Below are 26,054 nucleotides of genomic sequence, written 5' to 3'. Positions count from 1 at the left end.
GAGTAAATCATGCGGTAATTTTGATATTTGGCTGAATATCCCTTTAATCTCACAGTGATGACATACTAAGCTCTGAATTCAAGCAATAAAGGCTTGCACTGAAGTGTTTTTTGTTAAGCTGTTTCGAAACAGTGCATGTTGGAAAAGCTCCATGGAAATAAATTTGAATTGACTGAATTTCTAAGACACGTGAATGAGTCATTCAGGTTGCTATTTAGGGCAGAAGTTGTCGTCTCCACATTCAACAGCCTTGAAGTATGCGCCACTGTGTTCATCAAGGTCTTGAAAGTATTTCTGAATTATTTGTCTCTTTGTAGCTTTCAAATCCTTTCATAATTTCATGCAACATTTATCCTCCTAAATACTGCTTATTCAAATACAGAAATATCTAAATTAAGCTTTCATACCCCTTATTTCAGGGGTGGAGGGTGAAAATGTTCTACACCTGTTTTTTCGGAAAGCTGATGATTAACTTGATCAAGGGCTATTCAGAAAATGCTAGTTGACATAATTAGTCTGGCTCTTTATCGGTTTGTGGGTTGTAAATTATAGGACATTAGGACAAAATGCTCTACGAAACCTGCAGCTGGAAGTTCTGGAGCCGAGAAACTGGCATGTTCTTTAGTGTCTCTCACGATAATCTTTACAAAAAGGTCCTTTAAAACTGAAGATCACAGCTTGTTTGGCTTCTTCTGTGAGGAGAGCTTTTACACTGTTGATGATTTGTGTAGTTTTTGCACGTAGTATCTGCATGTAGTCAGACAACCCTGAAACCACCATTGGCCGCTAATGCCAAGCGGTTCCCGTAGTGCTCAGGGAAGAACTGCAACTGTTGAAATCTTGTATAAACAACTGATATCTAACATCCTGTTTGTGTCTGCGGCTGTATTGATCTCCTGAAGCACTCAGGTGTGTTGTAAAGCCTTCGGTAAACAGACTTGTTGGCTGCAAAATTGTTGCATCACAAAGATTATGCACAAAGTCTTCTCCCCAATGGCTTGTGAATATTAAATGCTATGTGGTTATGAAGAAGCCAGCAGTTTATAGATACTAAAATGTGATGGTTTATTATAGTGTTCAAGGCTAGAGTTTCTCACAGCCTCAAAGAAAAACTAATAAAACAAAAAAGGGACATTGAAGAAGTGTTCATGTTTATCTCCCTCTAACAGACAGCAGAATCTCATCTTGCACAAAAAACATATCACTTCATACTTAAACACCAGAGAAACTAAAATCTATAAACTCATAATTTATAGTGTCTTAAAGTTTTAAAGTCTTTGTGCTTATGTGGGAAATAGGATCAAGTCTGACTTTTCCTGATGCATGTCCTCTCCCAGGTTAAAAAAGGGCTTGAAGTTTGTCACACACATTTTTTTCGCCTCAAGATAGCAGATTTAAAACATTTAAATAAATTTAATCGTCAAGTTATGATGCTACGTATTGATTTCAGCGGTTTTCCTTTACGCCTAAAGGGCAGTGACATTGACTTACTGGGCATCAATAATCCTTGATCATCTGAAAGTACTGGCAGTGCTCTTTACACCTGCAGTCGAAAGTGGGATATTTAGGTTGAAGATTACAAGATGACATTTTGAATCTTTAAAGTTTATTGGCCTTCTAATCCACCTGTCATGACGTGTGACATTTTATTACTCCTTTATCTTAAACCCTTTTCGAAGTGCAGCAGGCGCATATTTTGACATGACGCATGATTGACATAGGTGCACATGACACACTGAACACATATTTTGAATTCGTGCCCGCTCGGAAGAGAAGTCACCGGCCGCCACTGTGTATAAATCTCAATAAATTTGTGGTCCATGGTCACATATTGTTCATCATTTTTAGTAAGATTGTTATTATTGTTATTCGTTTTTCTTTTCCTTTTAGCTTTTCGGCATTATAACATCTTGCAAAGGGACTACCAAAGAAAACTCGCCTTCTGGCTAATTTGGGTACATTTACATCTATTAATGTTGATTAAGGTCTTCTTGAACTGAATGAATAAAATGAAATGAATAAAATCATACCCAATATTCCATTATCTGAATAAAGCATTAATAAAACCTCACTCCTAACTCTTTGAAAGCAGATTGTACTAATACGTCATATGTGATAATACATATTCATACAAATTAGCAACCTCTCAAAATACACTTTATAAAAATGGTGCTAAATAGCACTAAAAGTGGTTCAGTAATCATAAGGAAAACCCATTGTAAGTGAAACCATTTGGCTGAAAATAGGTGCAATAGAGCACTTAAAGGGGTTCCCCTATATAATTATGAGCTAATGAACCACTTTTAAGTGATGGATGTATCACTTAAAAGTGGTTGGATGGATGTGTGATGGATGTATCCTGTAGACCAGTGAACCTGTGTCTTCTTGAATAGCAGCCTTTTGTTAGTGCAAGCAGAACAACCTGATCTTCTCAAATTAAACAACTCACCAGTCCTTAAAGGAATAGTCTACCCTTTTGCCATATTAAACTATGTTATTACCTTAACTTTGACGAATTAATACATACCTATCTTTTTTCAATGCGTGCACTGTACAGCATTTAGCCTAGACCCATTCATTCCTATGGTACCAAACAGGGAAGCCACCAAACACTTCCGTGTTTTCCCTATTTAAAGACTGTTACATGAGGAGTTATACCAGTAAGTATGGTGCCACAAAATAAAACTTTTTTTTGGTACCATAGGAATGAATGGGGCTGGGCTGAATGCTGGCACATTCACGACGCGCTGTGCGGTGCACGCATTGAGGAAGGATAGGTATGTGTTCATTCGTCTGGGTTGAGGTAATAACATGGTTTGATATGGCAAAAGGGTGGACTATTCCTTTAAGCTTTGATTGACATTTGCATAGCTTGAACAGACATCTGCAGTTTGCTGTGTTCGGCAGTGCAGTGTGTAATTTTTCAAAGGATCTCTTGACAGAAATGCAAAATAATATACAGAACGATATTATCAGGGGTGTATAAAGACCTTTTTATAATGAACCATTATGTTTTTATTACCTTACAATAAGACGTTTTATCTACATACACAGAGGGTTCGCCATTTTGTGCCGCCATGTTTCTACAGAAGCCCTGAAAGGACCAACTTTTTTTACTAACTTGTCTCCGTTGATAACATGTTTTTTTACGGTGGCGGCTAGCATAGTTTCAAAAGCGAGGAGTGAGCAGTGGATTGAGCCGTTAGATGCCGGTAAAATTTACACACTGCACCTTTAAAGGCAACAAGCAATGTCAGATTGGTTTATTACAGGCAACAATTTTTGCCATCTAGAAATGGGGCATAGTTTTATATTATACTACAGGTCTGTTGAATGCTTGAATCTGATTGGCTGATGAACATTCTGAGGTGTGCAATTATTTTTTAGGAAACGCACGGCAAACGTAGTTCCAGGCAGCTCTATTGACCGCATTACAGTTCCATATCACTTCGCAGAGTTAACTGCATTAACGGACTAACAAAAACAACATGACAGACGATTTTCCGAAATTGCATTTAAATGCTATCAACGGGTCAAGCCAAACTAAAGAGCCGTTGGATGACACACAGAAGAAATAGTCCTACTCACAACAGCGATTTAAGTACAAAAACTGTACAAATCCCTTTAAATATATCATGTGATCGATGTCTTGAGGTGTGGTAACCTAGTATAATCGGAATAATTGACCCCGGAATTATTGAAAAATAATACACACCTGAGTTGTAACGTGTATTATTTTTCTAATAATTCATTGTCAACATTTTTAATCTAGATAAACAGCAGGTAAACAACATTTAGTCTGCAGGAAAACTAAACATATATCTACTGGCCTCCAGTTCTAAGTAAAAAAATACAGTGTAATAAAAAATGTATATTTGGGACAAATATTTGGGGCATTTGCCACTTGGTGGTATTTTGGCAGATTATTAGAGAGACACAGCTGGGAGACAAGCATAATTTATTTACATCAGCGAAATTTACTTTTTTTTTCCAAAACAAAACTGCATCGCTAGATTAGTTAGGGTTGTTGATGATCACGCTGGGAGAAGTTCTTATGTGTTTTTAAATATCTTAAATAAATTGGCAGCAGATCCACAGATCCCTTGAGCTCATTTATCAAATAAGAGGCTCTGTGTTTTGGCAGGATCGGAGCGCAGGGTGCCGAGCCCTTAAAGGCACCAGGACAAATGGAGGTTTTTATGGTGTCCATCTACTGGAGCGCTCTGTGCAGCCGGGTTCATCTGAAACAGCTGCTCCAGTAGTCGAATGACAATTTAATAGCGTTTATCTGGCATATTTTGCACTGTATTGTATAATTTTGAGAATTTTAGGAGGCAGAAATTGAGATTGCATTAAAGGAGGAATTCAAAATCCTGTTACAGCATCCCAAACATATATATTTTTGGCACAGACCTGACTTTAGGTGGAGCAACATGAGCAGGATTTAACAGATTCACAAAGAACCATGACACAAGCTGACAGATTAAATCATTTCTGAGTTGTGAAATGCATGTAAACCTTCGTTTAAAATGAGTATTTAGCAACCTAATCCACTTTATTTAGGAAACAAAATTACTCAGAAGTCTGATCCACATAACAGCTAATATCCGACAGTGCTTCCAAACTATACATTTTCATAACAGTATGTGTGTTCCCTGAGGATCAAACCCATGACTTTCATGTTGTACATTAAGATCCATTTTGGAAATCATATTGCACAATATTGTCCACATACACAAGCAAATAGATTGCTTAAACTTAAAAAGTCTGGTATTAAACCGTTGGCCGAATGTCTGATGCATATTGCACGCTTTAATGGAAACACTTCAGCAGATTCAAATTCGTTCTCTGATTGGTTGAATTATACAGGATTTCTGATCTAAAAATGTAGTATGCTTTACAGTAAAGCTGCCCTGAACCGATTTATGTTATGAGAAGTGCTATACAAATAAAAGTGACTTGACTAGACTTAAAAGTTCTGACAAATAAAGATAATAAAGAGGAATTAGACGCTGTGATTCAGTCAGAATCTCATGGGCGTTTCAGATGTTCACAGATTTCAGCTCTGAAAGCAATTATGCTCATAATAAATTGGAGTAATTAGACCCCAGTAATGAGGAACTTGGCTTAATGCAGTGAGAGTAATCCATGCAAAGCTGTTTAGTTGTTGTGTTGTTTACATTTACAGCAGTGCTATTTTGTAGGACGGGCGAAGCCCCTCTTGGATGTTTAAAGCCCTGCTCGTTGCTATGGGAGACGTGCCAGATGCGGTTCCGACAGCTAACTGATTTTGACAGAACTATTTTTTTGCACCGACCATTCTCTCTCATCCGATGCAGAGACATAAAGCTGTTGTGAAGGAGAACTGTGAAGGCCACTTTGTGACTGCAGAACTGTATTGATGCATACGTTTAAAGGTACACTCCACTTTTTTTGAAAATATGCTCGTTTTCCAGCTCCCCTAGAGTTAAACATTTGATTTTTACTGTTTTGGAATCCATTCAGCTGATCTCCAGGTCTGGAAATACCACTTTTAGCATAGCTTAGCATAATCCATTGAACCTGATTAGACCATTTTCGATATTGTACCTATTTAAACCTTTACTCTTCAGTTACATTGTGTACTAAGAACGACGGAAAATTAGTGATTTTCTAGGCAGATATGGCTAGGAACTAGACTCTTATTCTGGCGTAATAATCAAGGACTTTGCTGCCGTAACATGAATGCAGCAGGCACAATGATATTACGCAGCGCCTGAAAATAGTCCCCTACTATTGAAAGTAACCAAGGGGACTATTTTAGGGCAAAGCGTAATATCACTAGGCCTGCTGCAGCCATGGTATGGACGCAAAGTCCTTGATTATTACACCAGAATAAGAGTCTAGTTCCTAGCCATATCTGCCTAGAAAATCGCAACTTTAATTTTCCGTCGGCCTTAGTACAAAATGTGGAGTCAAGTTTTAAATATGAAAAAATATTGAAACTCTTTGGTTATTTATTTTGCACGATGCTAAATGGTCTAATCGGATTCAATGGATTATGCTAAGCTATGCTAAAAGTGAAGTGGTACCACCAGACCAAGGGAGCTGAAAAAAGGGCATATTTACAAAAAAGTGGAGTGTCCCTTTAAACATTTAAGGCCGTGTAAAGTCACTTGACAAGCACAGTAATAACATAAAGATAAGTTAATCATGAATTATAATTTTTGGACTAATTTCTTTAAATTAAACTTTTCTAGAGGAATCACATGACCTTTAACGCAAAGTGAACAGTGTGAACTTGTTAGCTAGCTAGCTGGGCGCCCCTGTTAATTTTATTTATCCAAAGCAACTTAATCAATATCCGTGTTCCTGGGATTGACCCATAACCTTTTTCATTGCTAATACAATGCTCTACCAACTGAGCTACAGGAAAATCTTTCACAGGTTAAATTGACAATTAGAGATGTGAGGCTCAGGGTCGAGTCTCTACGGGAAACTTTATTCGTGGTTCGGTTGTGACTTCTGCTGGGCCTGTCTGATTACACAGACAAGAGAGGCTGATTAAAGAACAGCGAATGGAGTCAATGCTGCCTTTCACAGCTGGGGTTCATCACATCTCAAAGCCATCGAAAAGACCTAACAGAGTGACTTTTTTTGTGGGCGCTCGATGCGAAGCTCGTCACATGTATGTAGCCCGTCATTTTCCTTATTTCAAATTATACCACGGGTCTGTTAAATGCGTATTATGATTGGTTGAGTAATGTTCAGTTGGTATGCATTAATTTCTGATAACCGCACACCTAACTTATGAAATGTCTTAAAAATAGGCACCAATTTTTTTGGTAACCGTGGTATAAGAGGAATAATTGACTCCGGTCCTTTGAATTATTTGAAAATAATGCACACCCGCACTCCATTGCACCTTGGGTGTGCATTATTTTCTTATAATTCAATGGCCCGTTGTCAATTATTCCTTACATATGTGTTCTGCGCGGCGAGTGTGTGTATGTGCATCACATGTCTTGTCAAAATAAGTGCCTGCTGCAGACGCGTCTAAAGGGTTTATGATAAAAGAGACCCTTGCGTTTGCCAGATACTCGCATAATCTCATGCATAATCACAGTTTACTGTTAAGGTGTTTTGTGAACGTGAGCGTCTCTTTTGTCATAAACGGTTTTGACGCATGTGCAGCGGGCGCTTGTTTTGACGAAACATGTGATGCACATGGTTCATATGACGCAACAAACACATATTTTGAGAAAACAAGCAACACACATGACTCTCCGAAAACTTATTTTGAATTTGAGCCCCTCGAATGAGCAGTCACGAGCCGCCATTGTTGACTACTGAGGTATCATGTATGTCGTGTTTGTTTATTCAGTTTGTGATGGTTGTGTGGTGCTGTCAGCTCTCAGTAATGTCTTTTTCGCAAGCTTGTCATTCTGTTTTGGAGCAGAGCTAATGTGTGTTTTTTTATGTTTGATTTACATTTATGCATTGGCATAAGCTTTTATCCAAAGTAAGTTAAGCTACACTGTCAGAAAAAATGGTCCCTAGCTGTCACTGGGGTGGTACCCTTTCAAAAAGTACACTTTTGCACCTAAAGAGTTTATATGAGTACTCCATATATTATTTAGCATCAAGTAACACAGAGTTATTATTTTTTTATGAAAACAGCTTGCTTGTCATTTTTATAAGAGGTAGGATTGACATCTCAGCCAAGTCTTTTATGGTTGTTAAGTGCTGCCCGTCTGAACAACCTTTTTGGCTATTATTTGCTTGAAAGCGTTTATTTCAGTTCAGTCAATCTGGCCTTGTGTTCCTTCAAAGTACAAAGTGTCACTGATTTCACAAAATGTTATAAAATTGGTGCATGCAATATAAGTCCAGACGTTTTCATTTTTTTATGTTCTTGGTTTGTAAAGTGGCATTAATAAGCAAGTTTCAAACAGTTCACGTTTCTCTGTTTTGTTAAATCAGTGTGTCTCTTGCTCCATGCATATTCATACACTGAAAATACTTGACTTTTCCTCTTTGATGACCCAGACAGACAGCCCGGTAAAATCTGTATGTTCATTACTTGTTATTCATTGCATAAATTGAAAAGATCCAGTGGGACGTTACTTGAAGTTGTTTCCATGGTAATTCGGTGGAGAAGGGGCACCCAGCGGGAGCTCAGAAATAAACCGTGAAAACTTGAGAATCTAACAAGACACAAGGGGAATACAATCTACGGTATTAGCATCACTTTTCGCTCTGTCTCGCTCTGTGTCAATCTTTGACTTGTTGTTTGCGGATAAAGATCTGCGGAGATCAATAATGTCTGTACAGAAAGAAAAGAAAAGGTGAATGTGATCCATACAGCTCATCGTCTGCTATGAAACAGGACTATTGTTGGCACTTTATGGTTTAGCCAACAGAAGATAACAAATATGCAGATTGTAAGAGATTGTTTTTTTTGCAACTTTAAAGACCAAAAACCAAACCACCTCTTGATCCTGTTGTGAAAGTATTTAAAAATGTATGTCTACATCATCAATCCCAGGAAGTAAACTGTTGCCTACAATCCGTGTGTTTGTTGTAGTCCAAGCAAAGAGATTTACGTTGGAGATGATAACTCGACATTGTTTACTTTGGGGTTTGTACCTTTTGCATATCGTTAACATGTACCAATAGCATCGCGCTCAAAAGTGACCAAAGAGTTTCGACTTTGCTGCCATAGAGACAGAGCGCAGTTATGCAAATTTGAGGGCCGCGCCCACCGGGGGGGGGGCGATCCGGCCGTCTCCATTGACTTTGTGTTGCGGGAGGCCGCCTCCTTGTCATTTCTGGCTTATAACAAAAAACAGAATAATGCCTAAAAGCTGCTGTGTGACAATATGTACAGTATGTACAATATGTACAACAAGCCAAAGAACCCAGAAATAAGTTTTTTTTTAAGCTGTTGAGCCGTAAAACCCTGCATTTAAGGAGAAAAAGTGGATCGCCGACTGCGTTTCCCCCTAGTGGACGCAGTTCTACTAATAGGAGTACTATAAAAAGTTGCCTGTTTCCACTTTTGTGTCTTTAAACACTCGTTTTTTGAGGTTGACACCTGATAAAAACTTATTTCTGGGGTTTTTGGCTTGTTAGCTGTACGCTTTGTCACACAGCAGCTTTTAGGTATTATTCTGTTTTTAAGTTTAATCTGAAAATAAGTTTTCATAAGCTGTCGACCCCAAAAAACGAGCATTTAAAGACACAAAAGTGGAAACAGGCAACTTTTCATAGTACTCATATTAGTAGAACTGCGTCCACTAGGGGGAAAGTCGCCGATCCACTTTTTCTCCTTAAAGGCTGCGTTTTGCGGCTCGACAGCTTATAAAAACTTATTTCTGGTTTATTTTGGCTTGTTAGCTGTACATATTGTCACACAGCAGCTTTTAGGCATTATTCTGTTTTTTGTCAAAGTTTTGAGAAATGATGTAGTTAGGATATTTATTGCAGACGTTTATTGCCGTTAAATACTCTCGTCTATAGAACTGATATGGATATCACATAGGAAATATATAATGTTGTATACTGCACAGTTACCCTGCTAATTTTTATTTATATGTGGAGATAAATAAACCTTTACAAATCTGCTGATTTAATCCATTCATGTCCTGATCACCAGGCTAGAGATTTTAAACATCCTTAATCCACACTTACTAGTCTAATAAATAATATCTCATGATCTATCATCATTAGTGAGTTTCTGGTTACCTGTGCTGTGCAGTTGCATATGGAGTGTTTTATGGAGCGCTGCATTTAAAAATATGTCTTTCCAAAGCGAGATCTCAGTGTATCATTGATGGTATAAAGTTAAGCGCCCTCAACAATTTCACAAGCTATGCTAAAAGTGGTACAGCCAGACCCAGAGATTGGCTGAATGGATTCCAAAACCATAAAAATCAAATGTTCTCTAGGGAAAAACTCTAGGGAAGCTGGAAAATTAGCCTATTTTCCAAAAAAGTGGAGTGTCCCTTTCATATTAAGAGAGAATACAATATATTATATTCTTAAAATTTTAAAATATGGAAAAATGATTGTGAAGGTTACTTCCCAATAAGCAATAGCCACCATTTAACGGTCGAGGTTAACTATAGACCGTTAATAGTTGGACTATGAGTAACCCATTTCTAGCCAAAATAAACCTGAATTTGGTTTGATGTTGTTTTTGCCAAAATAAATGATATTTCATCATGTAAGCAAAGTCAACAGTGATTGCGAAGTTAGTTTTATTCATTTATTTTATTTCATTTCATTTTGGGCCACACTGTATAAAAGAATTCCGTAAAATTAGTAAATACCGTATTATAACAGGCACAATAAATTACAGAAATGTTCGCTGATACAAAATAATTTTTTTTCCTGTAATTTTACATGGTTACACGTCTATTAATTTCACTGGCAGCCCAAATTTTAAGCCTAGACGTCTGAGCTGTGTTTGGATGGTTAGACCTTTTATTCACAAAAATGCATGCTGGGTTAGGATTGTTCAATTACATTTTAAAAGATTAATTAGAAAAGATATTTACACAGTCCATCTCTGCTCACTACAGTATGCAGAAATGACTTTACCTAAAAATGCAATAGGATGTAAGCAAACATTATAAGCATGTGTGAATTCACAGATTCAAGTATTGCAGTCTGTTTATTTTCCTGCCTTTTGTTTGCTCTTGCACCTCACGTTGTTGCATCTTGTACTTGTATCTGATTTTGACAAGCTGTCATATCTTCCAGCTCTTTGTTCTTTCAAACACCGTGAATTGTGCTCTCTCTCTCTCTCTCTCTCTCTCTCTCTCTCTCTCTCTCTCTCTCTCTCTCTCTCTCTCTCTCTCTCTCTGTATCTTTCTTTCGCTCTCTCTCTGTCACTGTGATCAGGTGTGATCTAAAGTGTTTGGTGCTGAATGAAACTGCCTTAATGAGGCCGCCGGTGAGATTTCGGATATCTCAGAGTATTCCGACATGCCTGTCTGTTAATTAAGTATCTCCTTCTGTTGTTACAGAGATACCTGTGAAACTATTGATCAACACAAGAAGCTGAGAATTCATTTAACATTTTTAATAATAGCGCAATGGAAGAAACACATCTCACTGGTAATGATCCAAAGCCGACGTAATATGAGGCTCATTCTTTTTCTTGAATATTAGGTGCATTCAAACTGTTACCATTCACAATGCTCCTTCGTTTAATCTGTCTGTGAAGAACAAGTGACAGCTATAACCGATAAAGAGAGAGAGAGAGAGAGAGAGAGAGAGAGAGATAAATAGGGAGAGAGATATAGAAATATGGAGGGGAATAATGGATTTAACTCTTTCAGAGTTCTTCTGATCTTACCGTATAACAATCTTATTCTGGATCTGAAAATTTTGTGAATCAGGAGACAGATAGACAAATATGATCATTATTATTTCCTTGTACATTTCCTCATTTTTTACATTGTAAACAACCCATACATAGGTCTGATATTTTGAAATGTGAATATATAATACTCATACCGTACAATATAAAACATTTAGGGGCGGTTTCCCGGACCAGGATTAGCTTAATCCAGGACTAGGCCTTAGTTTAATTAGGAAATATAACTAGTTTTAACAAACATGCCTTACTAAAAACATTACCTGCGTGCATTTTGGGGTAAAACAAAGGGCACTGATGTATTTTAGGATATGTAAGTGCAAGTTGTTTTCAGTTTGGAGAGATCTTAAAAGTGTTTAAGTCTAGGACTAGTCTAATCCCTGTCCGGGAAACCGCCCCTTAGGGTTATGTATGTTTTAAGATATACAATGTCACATAATACATATATGCAATGTATGTAATGAATACTTTTGTCTCATATTCACCTTTAAATGTTTAAAAATGTTTAAATGTTGACTTCCCAGCAAAAAAAGCAAATTTTCCTTTACTGTCCCAATGCTTATTTTGGCCACTGCACATCTGAGGTACTAAAATGAACTTTTTAGGTGCACAGGTGTACTTTTTAAAAGTTTTTTTTTTGCCATAGTTACAGCTAGGAACTGATGTTGAGCCTAAAAAAGGCAAACTTTTTTTTAAACTTATAATTAAAACGTATATGGGCGGTTTCCTGGTCCAAACTGAAAACAACTTGCATGGACATATCTTAAAATACATCAATGCCCCTTGTTTTGCCTCAAAATGCACAGTAATGCAAAGTAATTTTTTAGTAAGGCATGTTTGTTAATTAATTTCCTAATTAAACTAAGGCCTAGTCCTAGCTTAAGCTAATCCCTGTCTGGGAAACCACCCCATGAATTCATAAATTTGTTTGTAAAAAGGAAGAGTTTGTGTTTGACTTTTGTTTTTTTCTTCTTTCTTATTGTATATTTCTATTCATTTTTTTATCAGTATGTGATTTTTATGAAGATTGAATTCATGACTTTTACGTTGGTAGCCCAATGCTCCAAAAACTAAGCTGGTTACATTCAGTGTTATCTCCACAAAATTAACTCCGCTAATCACAATGAATTCATATTTGGCTCCATACGTACATCATATAATTGACTGTGATGATGTTACTCACATACGGTTTCATGTACAATGTGAACAGACAAATCGCTTGTTTTGTCGCATTGCGTCTGGTTAGCACACTGTGTGAGTGCAGACTGCACTTTATCTTAGTAAAGGTAAACAATAAAACTTCCCGTGTCTGTCCTCTGAGGGCTTCCAGCATATTTCTCCAGAACCTGTAATCTGTAAGGACCCTGTGGGTCACTGTCTTCACCCCGAGGCCAAACAATCACGCACACTCTGTCACCGTCTTTCTTTCTCTCATACGGAGGAACAGAGAGCTCCAGCTCAGACCTATTCATGAGGTCTCATCCGTCAATGTCAGCTTGTGTTTCCTACTGATGTTCACTGGGTAGGTTGTGCGTTTCTTCGGCCCGTTTATGTTTTAAGACATGTTGACTAACGGCACGATGCACCCTGACACCTGCCTACCAAAGCGAATGAAAGCAATTTCAGACTATGTGTGCTGTGTTCTGCATGGAGGCTGGAAAAAACATTCTGGATCCCCAGAAAAAAATACAATATCTGTAAAATTGCTTAGGTGAAATTCAAATAGAAACAATAGTTGAAATACATTAAGAGTTTGGAGCTTTAAAATTGATTTAAACTGTATAAGTAAAATAATAATGATTTTGGGGAATATATATAATAATACTGAATAGGCTTTATGCCCATCTGCACTACTTCCTGAACTTCAGCAGCTCCTTGTTTCCTGTCTGCCATTATTGGACAAACTGATTAATCCAGGTGTGCCTGACCTCAGTAGTCACAAACAAACTGATTAATCCAGGTGTGCCTGACCTTAGTACTCACAACAACAATAACCACACACATGGATTAATCAGTTTGTCCAAAAATGGCAGACAGGAAACAAGGAGCTGGCTGAAGTTCAGGAAGTAGTGCAGCTGGGCATAAAACCTATTCAGTTGCAGACTTGACAGATATGAGCTTAGTGTGACATTGAATTTGGCACACTCTCAGAATAATGAGTAAGACGTTATAAAATGGTCCAAGTACTATTTAGGTATGTATACATTTGGTACCTGGATGTACCTTTCAGGTACTAATATGCACTCAAGGTGCATTTTAAAAGGGTACCACACTACCCATACGGCAACAAAATATATTTTCAAATCTAATTTTAAATTCATTTCAAAATATACAAAAAATAGCCAAAAATATGTTGAAATATATTTTGAAATATGTTTATAAAAATGTATTTTTCCCCAATGTATTTTTTTGCCAATTTTTGAAATATTTTTTTATATACTTAGCAATAGCATTTATATTCACGTCGCATTGGAAGAAAAATTTGTAAACAACAGGTTTGAAAAGGTTAAAATAAAAAATTTTCAATTGCAAAAATGTAGTTATAATTTTATATTTTATACATACTTGTACATCTTATACTTTATACATTTTATACACACTTTTCTTTTTGGGCCAGGAAAATATATCTTTTTTGCCATATGGTTATAAAATTTGAAATGTATTTGTTGACCCTGAAATATATTTTGAAATATGTGATAAAATATGAAGGTTATACTAAATTAATTAAAATTCAAAAATATATTTACTTAAGCTTTAGTTTCTCGACTTCTGATAAAGTATTTAGAAAAATGAACAGTACAAATGCATGAGCTCTTCATTTTATAGTCAATGTTTATAGATTTAAAAAAACAGCCAGTGAGCTTGACAGATCTGTCTGACACGAATCAGTAAACAGAGACACTATCTTGTAAGAGATCAATAGAGTCTAAAGCACAGTGTGAATAAAGGACTAATTGGTTCGCAATTATCACTTGCATCAATGTAACCTAATTGGATGGCTGGCCTTTACAAGCATATGCAATTGATCTGTTTTCAAGTCTTTTCATTTCTATGAGTCCAACTTGAGTCTTAAAAGTTGATGCCAGCCTCTGTGTGTTAATGACATTAGCTCAATTTTCTTACATGCCATGGATTAGTCTGCTCTTAATGAAATCTAAAAGTGCTGTTGAAAGGGCGCATTTAGAGATTCATGAGTCTGCATTTGGATCTGACTGGCTTTGTGAAGCAGCGGTTTATTGCCATTTGAATGATCAGATCACACTTCAATTTTACAGAGTGTCATCTTGACAAATGAGATTCACATCGCACTGACATGTGCTTTTTTAAAGCTTTAGACGTATATCATGAAGGAGATTTAGCACAGACAATCAAGGTGACTGAGAGCGTTTATGTAAGGAAGCATCTTATTTGTGCACCCGGATTTATGTTGTGATGTATGTTATTAGCAGTAGCAGTGATGCATCTTGGGTAATATTATCTTTGATTAAGCCTATTAAATGCCAATTAAAGAAAAACACCACTGTTTTTCAATATTTTACTATGTTCTTATCCTCAACTTAACAAATTAACAAATTAATACATACCTATCTTTTTTCAATGCGTGCACTTAATCTAGCATTTAGCCTAGCCCCATTCATTCCTTAGGATCCAAACAGGGATAAATTTAGAAGCCACCACTGGGCGCAGTAATGTTGACGGATGTTTGAGCGAAAGGGGAGTAGTCAGAAGTGATGATGGCTTGGCCTACATGGTACCCTCAGGCTTAATCGTCCTCTTCCTCACTTTGCAAATTGTAAACATCCATGAGAAATTTGCCATAGTAATTTTCTCTTAGTCATGTATGATTGATGAGATGAATAATAGTTTATTAGTTAACATTTTAATTTGCGTATTTTCAATTTTCACCTCTGTATCAATATATTTATGTGCATTCTTCATTGCATAAGAGGGTGTTTGTTTACATGTATACATTTGCTGATTTCCTGAAGTTAAACCGTTTTGAAGTCCCAGTGGAGATTTGCTGCAATCTGCAGTCCCGGAGGAATGTTTTAATGATGAAACGGATGATCTGAACAGAGTTTACCGTGACACTTCCTGACAGATATAACACAGCACCAGATGTTGTGAAGTTTTAGCTTTTTTAATAATTTTTGAAAAACAAAGGGTCGGGATTTCCTTACAACTTCAGTGAAATATTATTAATATCTCAATAAGGGTATAAACATCTTACACTGCAAAAAATGATTTTCAAGGAAAAAATATTTAGTACTTTTGTCTTCACTGTAAAAAAAAGCCGTAGAAATTGCAGCTGGGTTGCCGGTAATTTACCGTAGATTTAAATTTATGTTATTTACTGGCAACATTTTGTTTAAAGTTAAATGAACATTAAACATTTACAAGTCTTTGTCTTTACAGAGTAAAAGTAAAAAACAGCATCAACCAAAACATTCTGGGAAACAAAATCTGAAGCAACAAACAGAAAATGGTTGATGATGATTTCTGGTTCCCAGAATGCTTTGCATGAGGCTGTTATTGTATAGTTTTATTCTGTAAAGATAAAGACTTGTTAATATTTAAAATTTATTTAAATTTGAACAAACTCTTGCCAGTAAATAACATAAATTTATATCTACGGTAATTACCAGCAACCCAGCTGCAATACCATTGTAATTTCTACGGAATTTTTTTGCAGTGTTGCTTTTAGCTAAATATCTAAAAATTCTTAAATTAAGATGTTTTTTCTTAATGAGCAAAACGACCCAAGAAAATAAGTCTAGTTTTTAGACCAAAAATATCAAATTTAAGGGATTTTGTGCATAAAACAAGCAAAAGAATCTGCCATTTGGGTAAACATTTTTCTTAAACACTAAATTCAAAAATAATTCAAGAAAAATTAGCTTACCCCATTGGCAGATTTTTTTGCTTGTTTTATGCACAAAATCACTTAAAGGGATACTTCACCGATTTAGCATTCAGCTTTGTATCTGTAGAAACCCGGCAGTATTACTGAATGACCATGTTTCCCTCCATCATTTCCCCCTGAGAGGAGAGATATCTGCATTTTGGTTCTGCAAAAAAGTCCTCCGATGATGCAAAAATCGTCATATTACATCATCGGAGGACTTTTTTGCAGAACCAAAATGCAGATATCTCTCCTCTCAGGGGGAAATGAGGGAGGGAAACATGGTCATTCAGTAATACTGCCGGGTTTCTACAGATACAAAGCTGAATGCTAAATCGGTGAAGTATCCCTTTAAATTTGATATTTTTGGTCCAAAAACTAGACTTATTTTCTAGGGCCGTTTTGCTCATCAAGAAAAAGCATCTTAATTTAAGAATTTTAAAATAATTTTACTGAAAACAAGACAAAAATACTAAGAATTGTTTTCTTGAAAATCATTTTTGTATGTCAAGCGATATGAGGGTGGGTAGGTGATGACCTTTTTTCCCAATTTATAGCAAATTATGTGCAAAATGTGGGGATACATTGAAATGACATTTGTATTATGTCCTTTGCAGATGAATCAGCTCAAAGTCATAAAGGAGGAGATTCAGAATCAACGAAAGAGTTCATCCCTTTTACCACGAAACAAGTCCCACCAACAGACATCCAACAGCTCACAACAGACGCTGTACCCAACCTCTCCAACCTGAGATTGCTTAAATTCCACGCGGCTCTGCTGACCAAGAGCTTCGAGGGTGATCAGCAGTTTTTAAAAGAAACGGTACGTACTGTGCCAACTTTCTCTACCTCCCCATCCAACACTGAACTTGTGGATCCTGTGCCTCATGAAGATGCAACGTTCCTCTCTGACCTCTCCACCACGGCAACTATGACCTCCGCCACGGCAACCATGACCACTGCCACTTCTGCAATCTCAGGCAGTGGCATCACCGAGACTACACCCGCATCCGATACAGGAATATCGGAGAAGATGACGGTTACGACCAGCACAGGTCAGCAGGCAACTCTTACCACGTTAAAAGACAAACTTCAGCATAAGGGAGCATTCGACACTGAAACTACTCTTTCTCCAACTTCACCTGAGAAAACCACAGGATATACATCTGATACATTACAAGGTACATTTATCACACTGGTAGTAAGATGCATACAGGCTACAAACTAGCCATCATTTCAAACTGTTGAAAAACAGTCAAGATGCTGTTTTGAAACGTAATAGGTAATCTACTTGATATTATTTATATTTATGCATTTGACAGACAGTTTTATAGTGACTTACAATGCATTTAATCTATACATTTTTTATCATTGTGGGTGTTCCTTGGGATCCCATAACCTTTTGTATAATGCAAGTACTTTCTGACTCCAAATCAAAGGTTTCAAATAAATAATTATTATTCACAAAATGTAACATGAAAAGATACATTTGACTGCACCAAAAAGATTTAATGGCAGGCTGGATTTACCAGAAAAGTTTGTAGTATTAAGAAACTTTTCAACTTTGAGGGGTAGTAAAATGTCAATAGGCATAAAGAAGCTGTGAATGAGTTGATTTATTCAGAATGATACCCTTCCCAATATCTCTCTCTATCTCTCTCTCTTTCAGCTCAGTGCAATATGAACTTCATTGAAGCCGAGGGTTATATTAAGATTCCCCTGGACGTCTCATTTGATTCCCGAATAAATTGCACCTGCCTGGTTACTGTATATCTGGGCTATGGAGTTGAGATTCAGGTCAGTACTTCATCTAACGCTTTTATGATATGCAGATTAGGACGGAGAATCATACATATATTATTGTCTCTCAAGGGCAACAGGGATTTGTGATGCTTATTTGGCATTACTGCTGAAATTTCAAAGGTGTACACAGAAATCATAATACTCCTGTAGTCTCAACCTGACTCCAGACACCTTATAAAACAAAACATTCTTATTGTGCTTTCTGCATCAAATGAGGTCATTTTCATGTCCACGATTGTCATACAGAAGAACAAAAAACATGCAAGTTATTTTAGATTTATGCATTCGGCAGATGCTTTTATCCAAAAAGGTTTACACTCTAAAAAACTGCTTTTTTCAACCAAATGTTTTTTTTTCAAACAATGGTTACGTCAAAAAGAGATAAACCAAGCCGTTTGGGTTAAAGGGACACTCCACTTTTTTTGAAAATATCAAATATGCTCATTTTCCAGCTCCTCTAGAGTTAAACATTTGATTCTTGCCGTTTTGGAGTCCATTCGGCTGATCTCCGGGTCTGGCGCTGGCCCTTTTGGCATGGTTTAGCATAGTCCATTGAATCTGATTAGACCATTGGCATCGCGCTCAAAAATGACCAAAGAGTTTTGGTATTTTTCCTATTTAAAACTTGACTCTTCTGTAGTTACATCTTGTACTAAGACCGATGGAAAATGAAAAGTTGTGAGTTTCTATGCAGATATGGCTAAGAACTATACTCTCATTCTGGCGTAATAATCAAGGACTTCGCTGCTGTAACGGCTGCAGGAGGCGTAGTGATAGTACGCAGCAGCCGAAAAAGTCCCCTTAGTAACTTTCAATGGCAGGGGACTATTTTCGGGCAGTGCGTAATATCATTGCGCTTGCTGCAGCCATGTTACAGCAGCAAAGTCACCAACACTGAACAACCTATCTCAGGTTAAATTACAACACAATGGGTTGTGCTTGTGACTTTTTGACCCAACCCTAGGTCAAAAATAACCTGGCATTTTTTAGATGTACAGTGAATTCAAGAGTTTTTAAGAGTTTGCATGCATTGACCTTGGTGTTGCTAGCATCATGCTTTACCTGTTGAGCCATAGGAAGAGAATACATTCAATTTATTATTTTGAGATAAATATTTTTGATTTCAGCACAACAGGGAGAAAAAAACTAAAAATTTGATAACACTTCACAATAAGGATGTATTTGTTAACAATACATTGCAAAAAATGATGTGTAATTTTTTACACATTGTGTGTGTCATGCAATTTAAGGCGTTATTTCATGTTAAAATAAATGAAAGGGACAACACAAGTTGTGTTAAAAACAGTGATGGGAGTAACGCGTTACAATTAATTCACATTAAATGTGAATGTGCGTATACTAACACACCTTCTGTGTTATTATTCATTGTGCCGCCCACCACGGTCCTGCGACATTAGATCAGAAATGTCTTGTCTGCAAGTGTTCATTTATAACAAAATAGAGTAACACGAGTAACCAACTCATTAACAACAAATTTCACTAATTGTAACTGCGTTACTTGATTTAAAAAAAAAAACTTCGTTACATGTTTATTACCGCTAAAAGTAGTTAAAAGTAATTGTAACGCGTTACTCCCATCACTGTTTTTAACACAACTTGTGTTGTCCCTTTCATTTATTTTAACATTAAATAACGCGTTAAATGGCATGACACACACAATGTGTAAAAAAATTAACACATCATTTTTTGCAGTGTAGTAAATGCATTAGGTAAAATGAAAAAAATAAGCAGTATAGTTTTTTTATAATTTATAAATCTTTGTTAATGTTCGTTTATGCCAATACAGTTTTTCGTGTAAGTTCACGGTGCATTAAAGGAATAGTCTACTCATTTTCAATATTAAAATATGTTATTACCTTAACTAAGAATTGTTGATACATCCCTCTATCATCTGTGTGCGTGCACGTAAGCGCTGGAGCGCGCTGCGACGCTTCGATAGCATTTAGCTTAGCCCCATTCATTCAATGGTACCAATCAGAGATAAAGTTAGAAGTGACCAAACACATCAACATTTTTCCTATTTAAGACGAGTAGTTATACGAGCAAGTTTAGTGGTACAAATAAAACGTAGCGCTTTTCTAAGCGGATTTAAAAGAGGAACTATAATTTACGGCGTAATAGCACTTTTGGGAGTACTTCGACTCGCCTGAAAAGTCCGCTCCCCTTCTCACTCTCATAATGGGAGAGGGAGGGTGTTACTGCGCCGAGTCGAAGTACTCACAAAAGTGCTATTACGCCGTAAATTATAGTTCCTCTTTTAAATCCGCTTAGAAAAGCGCTACGTTTTATTTTGTACCACCAAACTTGCTCGTATAACTACTCGTCTTAAATAGGAAAAACGTTGATGTGTTTGGTCACTACTAACTTTATCTATGATTGGTACCATTGAATGAATGGTGCTAAGCTAAATGCTATCGAAGCGTCGCAGCGCACTCCAGCGCTTACGTGCACGCACACAGATGATAGAGGGATGTATCATCAACAATTCTTAGTTAAGGTAATAACATATTTTAATATTGAAAATGAGTAGACTATTCCTTTAACTAATGTTAACAGTTAAAATTTTTGAAAAATGTGTTAGTAAATGCTAAAACTAACATGAACTAAGATTAATAAATGCTAAAGTATTGTTCATTGTTAGCTAATGCAGTGGTTTTCAAACTGGGGGCCGGGGCCCTCAGAGGGGCTGCGAGATGGTGCCAGGGGGGCCCAAGTTTTATGACATTTTATGAAATATATTAATTTATCATGAATTCTGTGTAATTAAACCTAAAAAAATAAGGCTACTAACCAACAGCACTACGTTTTTGTATAATTTAATGTATTTTTTATTAAAATGTTGAGTTTTAGAACAGTTTTTGTCAAAAATTTTCTTTGGGGGGCCGCGAAGGAATGCACCGTACACAAGGGGGGCCACACCCTGAAAAAGTTTGGGAACCACTGAGCTAATGCATTAACGGATGTTAATAAATACAATCTTATTGTAAATTGTTGCAGAAATTTTTTAAGTCTTCAACTTTATTTCTTGAGACACAAAAGAGCGAAATCTTTTTGAAACTCTGGAAAGAGGATGCTGTGTATTGTGAGTTTTATGCAGTTAGAAACTGTTTATCGACTGCACTGCAATTTTCAAAGCCCTAATTTTACATTGATCAGTACAGAGAGAGAACAGCATTTATACACTGATTTTGTCTCCTCTCTGTGTGAATACTGAAGTTTTGAAATGCAGTTTCAGGTGGATCATTATTTCAATGTCCTTGAGTGCTGTGCAGATGTTGTGTCAAATTCAATCCTAAAGATGCTATGGAACATGTGTTGGTTTTCTCTGGGGCATGAGAAGAGAAAGCTACTCCGTTTTTCTCATGCAAAGCAAACCTTTATTCTGCATATGACGCTCATTTGACTTTATGAGCATTTGAGATGAGTTGGCTCTATTGAGATGCTTGGAGGAATATACTTACCTGCCATGGGAGACACTATGATCAAGATGGTGGTTCACCCAGGGCAAGGATCAGCCATTGGACTCCGGGAATTGCAAAATTACTGATAGTGGGGTATTGCGTTCTCGCTCTCCCCCACCTTTCATTGCATTGCTAGTTGTATACAATATGTGTTTGACAAATAAAAATCTTGAAAATCTTGAATGTACAGTATTCATCCGTTTTATATTTAGGCAAGGCAAGGCAAGGCAAGTTTATTTGTATAGCACATTTCATACACAGAGGTCATTCAAAGTGCTTTACATAGAAATGAGAAATCAATATATAAAAGAGAAAAAAGAAAATGTAAAAATAATAGATACACAATAAAATCACAATAAAAACAAAGATACATGAAAATTTAGAATAACAATTAAAGAAAATAAATGTGATTTTAATAAAAACACTTTAAAATGTTAAAAAGAATAAAACAGAAGTAAAAGTGACTTGAGGTAAAAGTGCAGTCAGTGTGAAGCAGCACAGTGCTCATTCAGTAAATGCAGAGTTAAACAGATGTGTTTTTAATCTAGATTTAAAAGTGTTTACTGTTGAAGCACATCTGATCTCTTCTGGAAGCTGATTCCAGCAAGAGGTGGCATAATAACTAAATGCTGACGCACCTTGTTTTGAGTGAACCCTTGGTATTTCTAACTGACCTGATCCTAATGATCTGAGTAATCTGTTAGGTTTATATTCAGTTAGCATATCTGTCATGTATTTGGGTCCTAAGCCATGAAGTGATTTATAAACGAGTAACAATACTTTAAAATCTATTCTAAATGTAACAGGAAGCCAGTGTAAGGACCTGAGGACTGGAGTAATGTGCTGTTGGAAACTTTTATAGCGAAGACCAGGAGACTTGGATTTCCTCGAGCAGTAGTCTTTATCGCAGAAAGCGTTCTTGGAATCAGAGCATAGAGCTCGGGGTGCTGCAGTAACCAAGTCTGACTTTGGGTATACATGCATTACATTTAAAGCCATTCAAAGGGGGCAGTCCCTTCAGATGGAAACAATGCCTTTAGCTTACAATATAAACATCAAAGAAAGGTTACAGTCAGGCAAGAAGGGACAGCTGTAAAACACATTCCTGATCATCCCCCTTTGGTCAGATAACCATTACAGCAGGAAGGGGTCTGTGTAAACGCATCCCAGATCATCCCCCCTTGAGTAGATAACAAATGGTCAATATGCCCTATTAAAATAAAGGCATGCATTCCAGCTAAATGGCTTTCATTAACTTGCTGTTTCTTTCATATTTAGGTGAACAGATACATATGATAATAATTAATAAAACAAAAACAATGACTTCAAATTATATTTCAACAATTCCCCCTTTGAGAGTTCTAAATAACTCTCACATAATTTAATTCTAAACCTTCAAGTCCATTCTTTGACATATGTTGGTTAACATAATGTCCCATCTTCTAGTCTTGTAACATTGGAAGTTACAGTCAAATTTGACCATGTGTAAATTGGCACAGAATATCATGATTCTGTTTTTTTTTTCTGGAACCAAAACTGTATACTGGAAGTTCTGTAGTCCATGAATGTAGATTAGCTGTGTTTTGCTGCTAACAGTCGTTTCAGATGTTACAGTATGTTGATTTTTGACGCTCCAAATCCTTCGCAAAATGACTCTTTGGTCCAAACTGATAGCTTTCCAGGGTGATTCACACCAGGGTGTCACTGTCATGTCCAGTATCTGCAACACAAAAAGAAAGACACGAAAGAGCAGTACTCTCATACTACATTTTATGTTTAAAATATCCTTGTTATCATATCATTTTAACTTCCTTGTGATCGTATAGCCTCAACATCATTGTGATCGTATAGATTTTTATTTTTTTACCCTAGTCTGTTTTAGTTTGACACCTAAGGACCAGGTGAGGTGAGGATAAACTATATGAGGGGAAAAAACCTATGAGGAAATCTTCACCACAGGGTTTGGCCCCCGACGCTTATTGCATTCGGTTCTGCCCTGGGCTCCTCACTGGTCCATGTGTCCTAGTCTGTCCCTGTCAACATAGGAGCTATCAGCATCTTAAATTTTAAATAATCTAATCCCCCTTTTAAACTGTAAAATAAATTCTTCAACAACAAAATCCTCTAAAGAAACATCAGTCATAGTAGACATCATCCAGATTTCATCCTTGTAAAATTTAATACAACAATAACCTCTCACAGCCTTAATGATTAGACCCTTAGCAAGTTGCCCCACAGATTAGGTGTAGAAGGGAGGGGCTGCTTTAGTATTGTAAGCAGGCTCTGTAAGAGCTGAGAAACTCTGTTAATTTCTCCAAGTATCTTTTTGCCTCTCCTACACTCTTTTAAATTATGTCCTTGCTTACCGCAGTAGTGACATTTGATTTCCCTCCTAAGACATTTATTTGGCCCACTTTCTTTTTTAGCCTTATTCAGCAATGCTGCTGCTATTTTGACATTTGTCTTAACATCAGAATCTCGTTCCCAAGTGGTTAATCTGTCCAAATTGCCTCTCAGGGTTGCATTAGACCATGTTAGGTCTAGGAAGGGCAGAGCATTTCTGTATTCAGATGAAAGGCCATCAAACCATGAACGGACTAGTGGTCCCTTATCGTCTAATGCATCTTCAGGATTATTTGCTATCCCACTGTATGCTGCAGCTGACTGACAAAACCTTTCTGTGTATTCACTCACAGTTTCATTTTTTCTTTGCACACAACTTGTGATCTTAGTCCAATCAACCTTTGGTCCAACAATGTCCCTCAGTATGGCTAACACTCCTTCTCTTAACCCATCTTTATTTGCATCCTGTAGCTCATAACTTTTAACAGCAGTTTCAAAGGTACTGAATTCTGATTCAGACAAAATTTGTGACATAAGCTGCATGATGTTAGCTAAAGACAAGTCATACAAACGGATTTTTCTGGACAATGCTCCTCTGAACTCAGAAAAATTAGCATGTGCTGATGGCAAACTTTCAGCAAGTCTATCTATTGTTTCTGGAGCTACATCTTGTAGCTGAACTACTGACATTGAAGGAAATGCAGTTCCAACATTTTCACTTTGAGCCTTTTTCCTTGCTCCACACACCTTAACTGAATCACATGCTTTCTCACTTATATTATTTCTGTGATTAACACAAACACTGTGTTTCTGTCTAACAGACTGTAAGTCAGGATGGACATCTGAGTGTTGTTTCTGATTGTCTTCTAGTGAAGACATGTCATGGCCTATCTTCTCATTAGGAGAGATAGCATGAGAACACATATCTTGAATTTTTTTCTCTAGTTTTGCAATACACTCAGTTTGCTTTGCAGCTAAAGCCAAACTGTATTCTCTGTAACAGTAGATAATGCCTTTTGTGTTGTTCTTTCTAACACAGGCCCCCAAAACTTTCTTACACTCTTCAAGAGTCCAGGTCCTATCTTGATCAATACCAAATTTCTGTGTTAGATTCTGTCTAACGGATTCTGTCACAATAGAATCCATGTGATTATTCAGGACTGAGCTAAACTCATTGTCTGACCATAAAGGGGTTGCAAGTCCACCTTTCTCAGTTGTGGGAATCAGTCTAGGATTCTTTTTAACCATTATTACCTTTAAGTGGATTTCTTTTAACAGACAACCACTGTTGTTAATCTCCCCCACAAATTAGAAGATAGCCCAAATTCTTTTCTTAAACAGAGGATGACCTATTTGCTCTTATTCATCTGTAGCCTTCTCTGATACACAAAAGATACACCAAGCTTCTTCTCTGACCAAGCAGAGGATAACCAAATTCTTCTCTGCCTAAACAGAGGATAACCAAACAACTTCTCTGCCTGAAACAGAGGATAACCAAAATTTCTTCTCTGATAAACAGAGGATAACACAAATCCTTCTCTGCCTAAACAGAGGGTAAACCAACATTTGTTAACAGAACCCTGCAGCTGTTTGTTAACACTTCACCACATGTACTGGTCTGTAGAGGTTCTTTTGATAGAGTGACACTCACCAAATCAAAGTTGAGCTGAAAAAAATCAGTCTGGAGTGATGTTTGTAGATATTTGGTGAAATGAGAAGCTCTATCCGGGTCACGGCACCATCTGTTGGAAACTTTTTTAGCGAAGACCAGGAGACTTGGATTTCCTCGAGCAGTAGTCTTTATTGCAGAAAGCGTTCTTGGAATCAGAGCATAGAGCTCGGGGTGCTGCAGTAACCAAGTCTGACTTTGGGTATACATGCATTACATTTAAAGCCATTCAAAGGGGGCAGTCCCTTCAGATGGAAACAATGCCTTTAGCTTACAATATAAACATCAAAGAAAGGTTACAGTCAGGCAAGAAGGGACAGCTGTAAAACACATTCCTGATCATCCCCCTTTGGTCAGATAACCATTACAGCAGGAAGGGGTCTGTGTAAACGCATCCCAGATCATCCCCCCTTGAGTAGATAACAAATGGTCAATATGCCCTATTGAAATAAAGGCATGCATTCCAGCTAAATAGCTTTCATTAACTTG

At 37.0% G+C, this 26,054-nt stretch overlaps 1 protein-coding gene across 4 annotated transcripts in view; it reads left to right on the top strand.

Annotated features, from left to right (window-relative positions):
- sez6a (seizure related 6 homolog a) overlaps positions 1–26,054 on the top strand; it is a 50,026-nt gene that overhangs the window by 1,950 nt on the left and 22,022 nt on the right. For all 4 annotated transcript variants that reach the window (XM_073874452.1, XM_055207967.2, XM_073874453.1 and 1 more), the window contains exons 2-3: positions 16,886–17,323; positions 17,938–18,065. In XM_073874452.1, coding sequence (XP_073730553.1) covers positions 16,886–17,323; positions 17,938–18,065 — 566 coding nt within the window. The remainder of the gene's footprint in view (positions 1–16,885; positions 17,324–17,937; positions 18,066–26,054) is intronic.

The sequence above is a fragment of the Misgurnus anguillicaudatus genome, chromosome 12, assembly GCF_027580225.2.
Source record: "Misgurnus anguillicaudatus chromosome 12, ASM2758022v2, whole genome shotgun sequence".
Classification (NCBI taxonomy): domain Eukaryota; kingdom Metazoa; phylum Chordata; class Actinopteri; order Cypriniformes; family Cobitidae; genus Misgurnus; species Misgurnus anguillicaudatus.
This window is presented reverse-complemented; position numbering and strand designations above follow the sequence as displayed.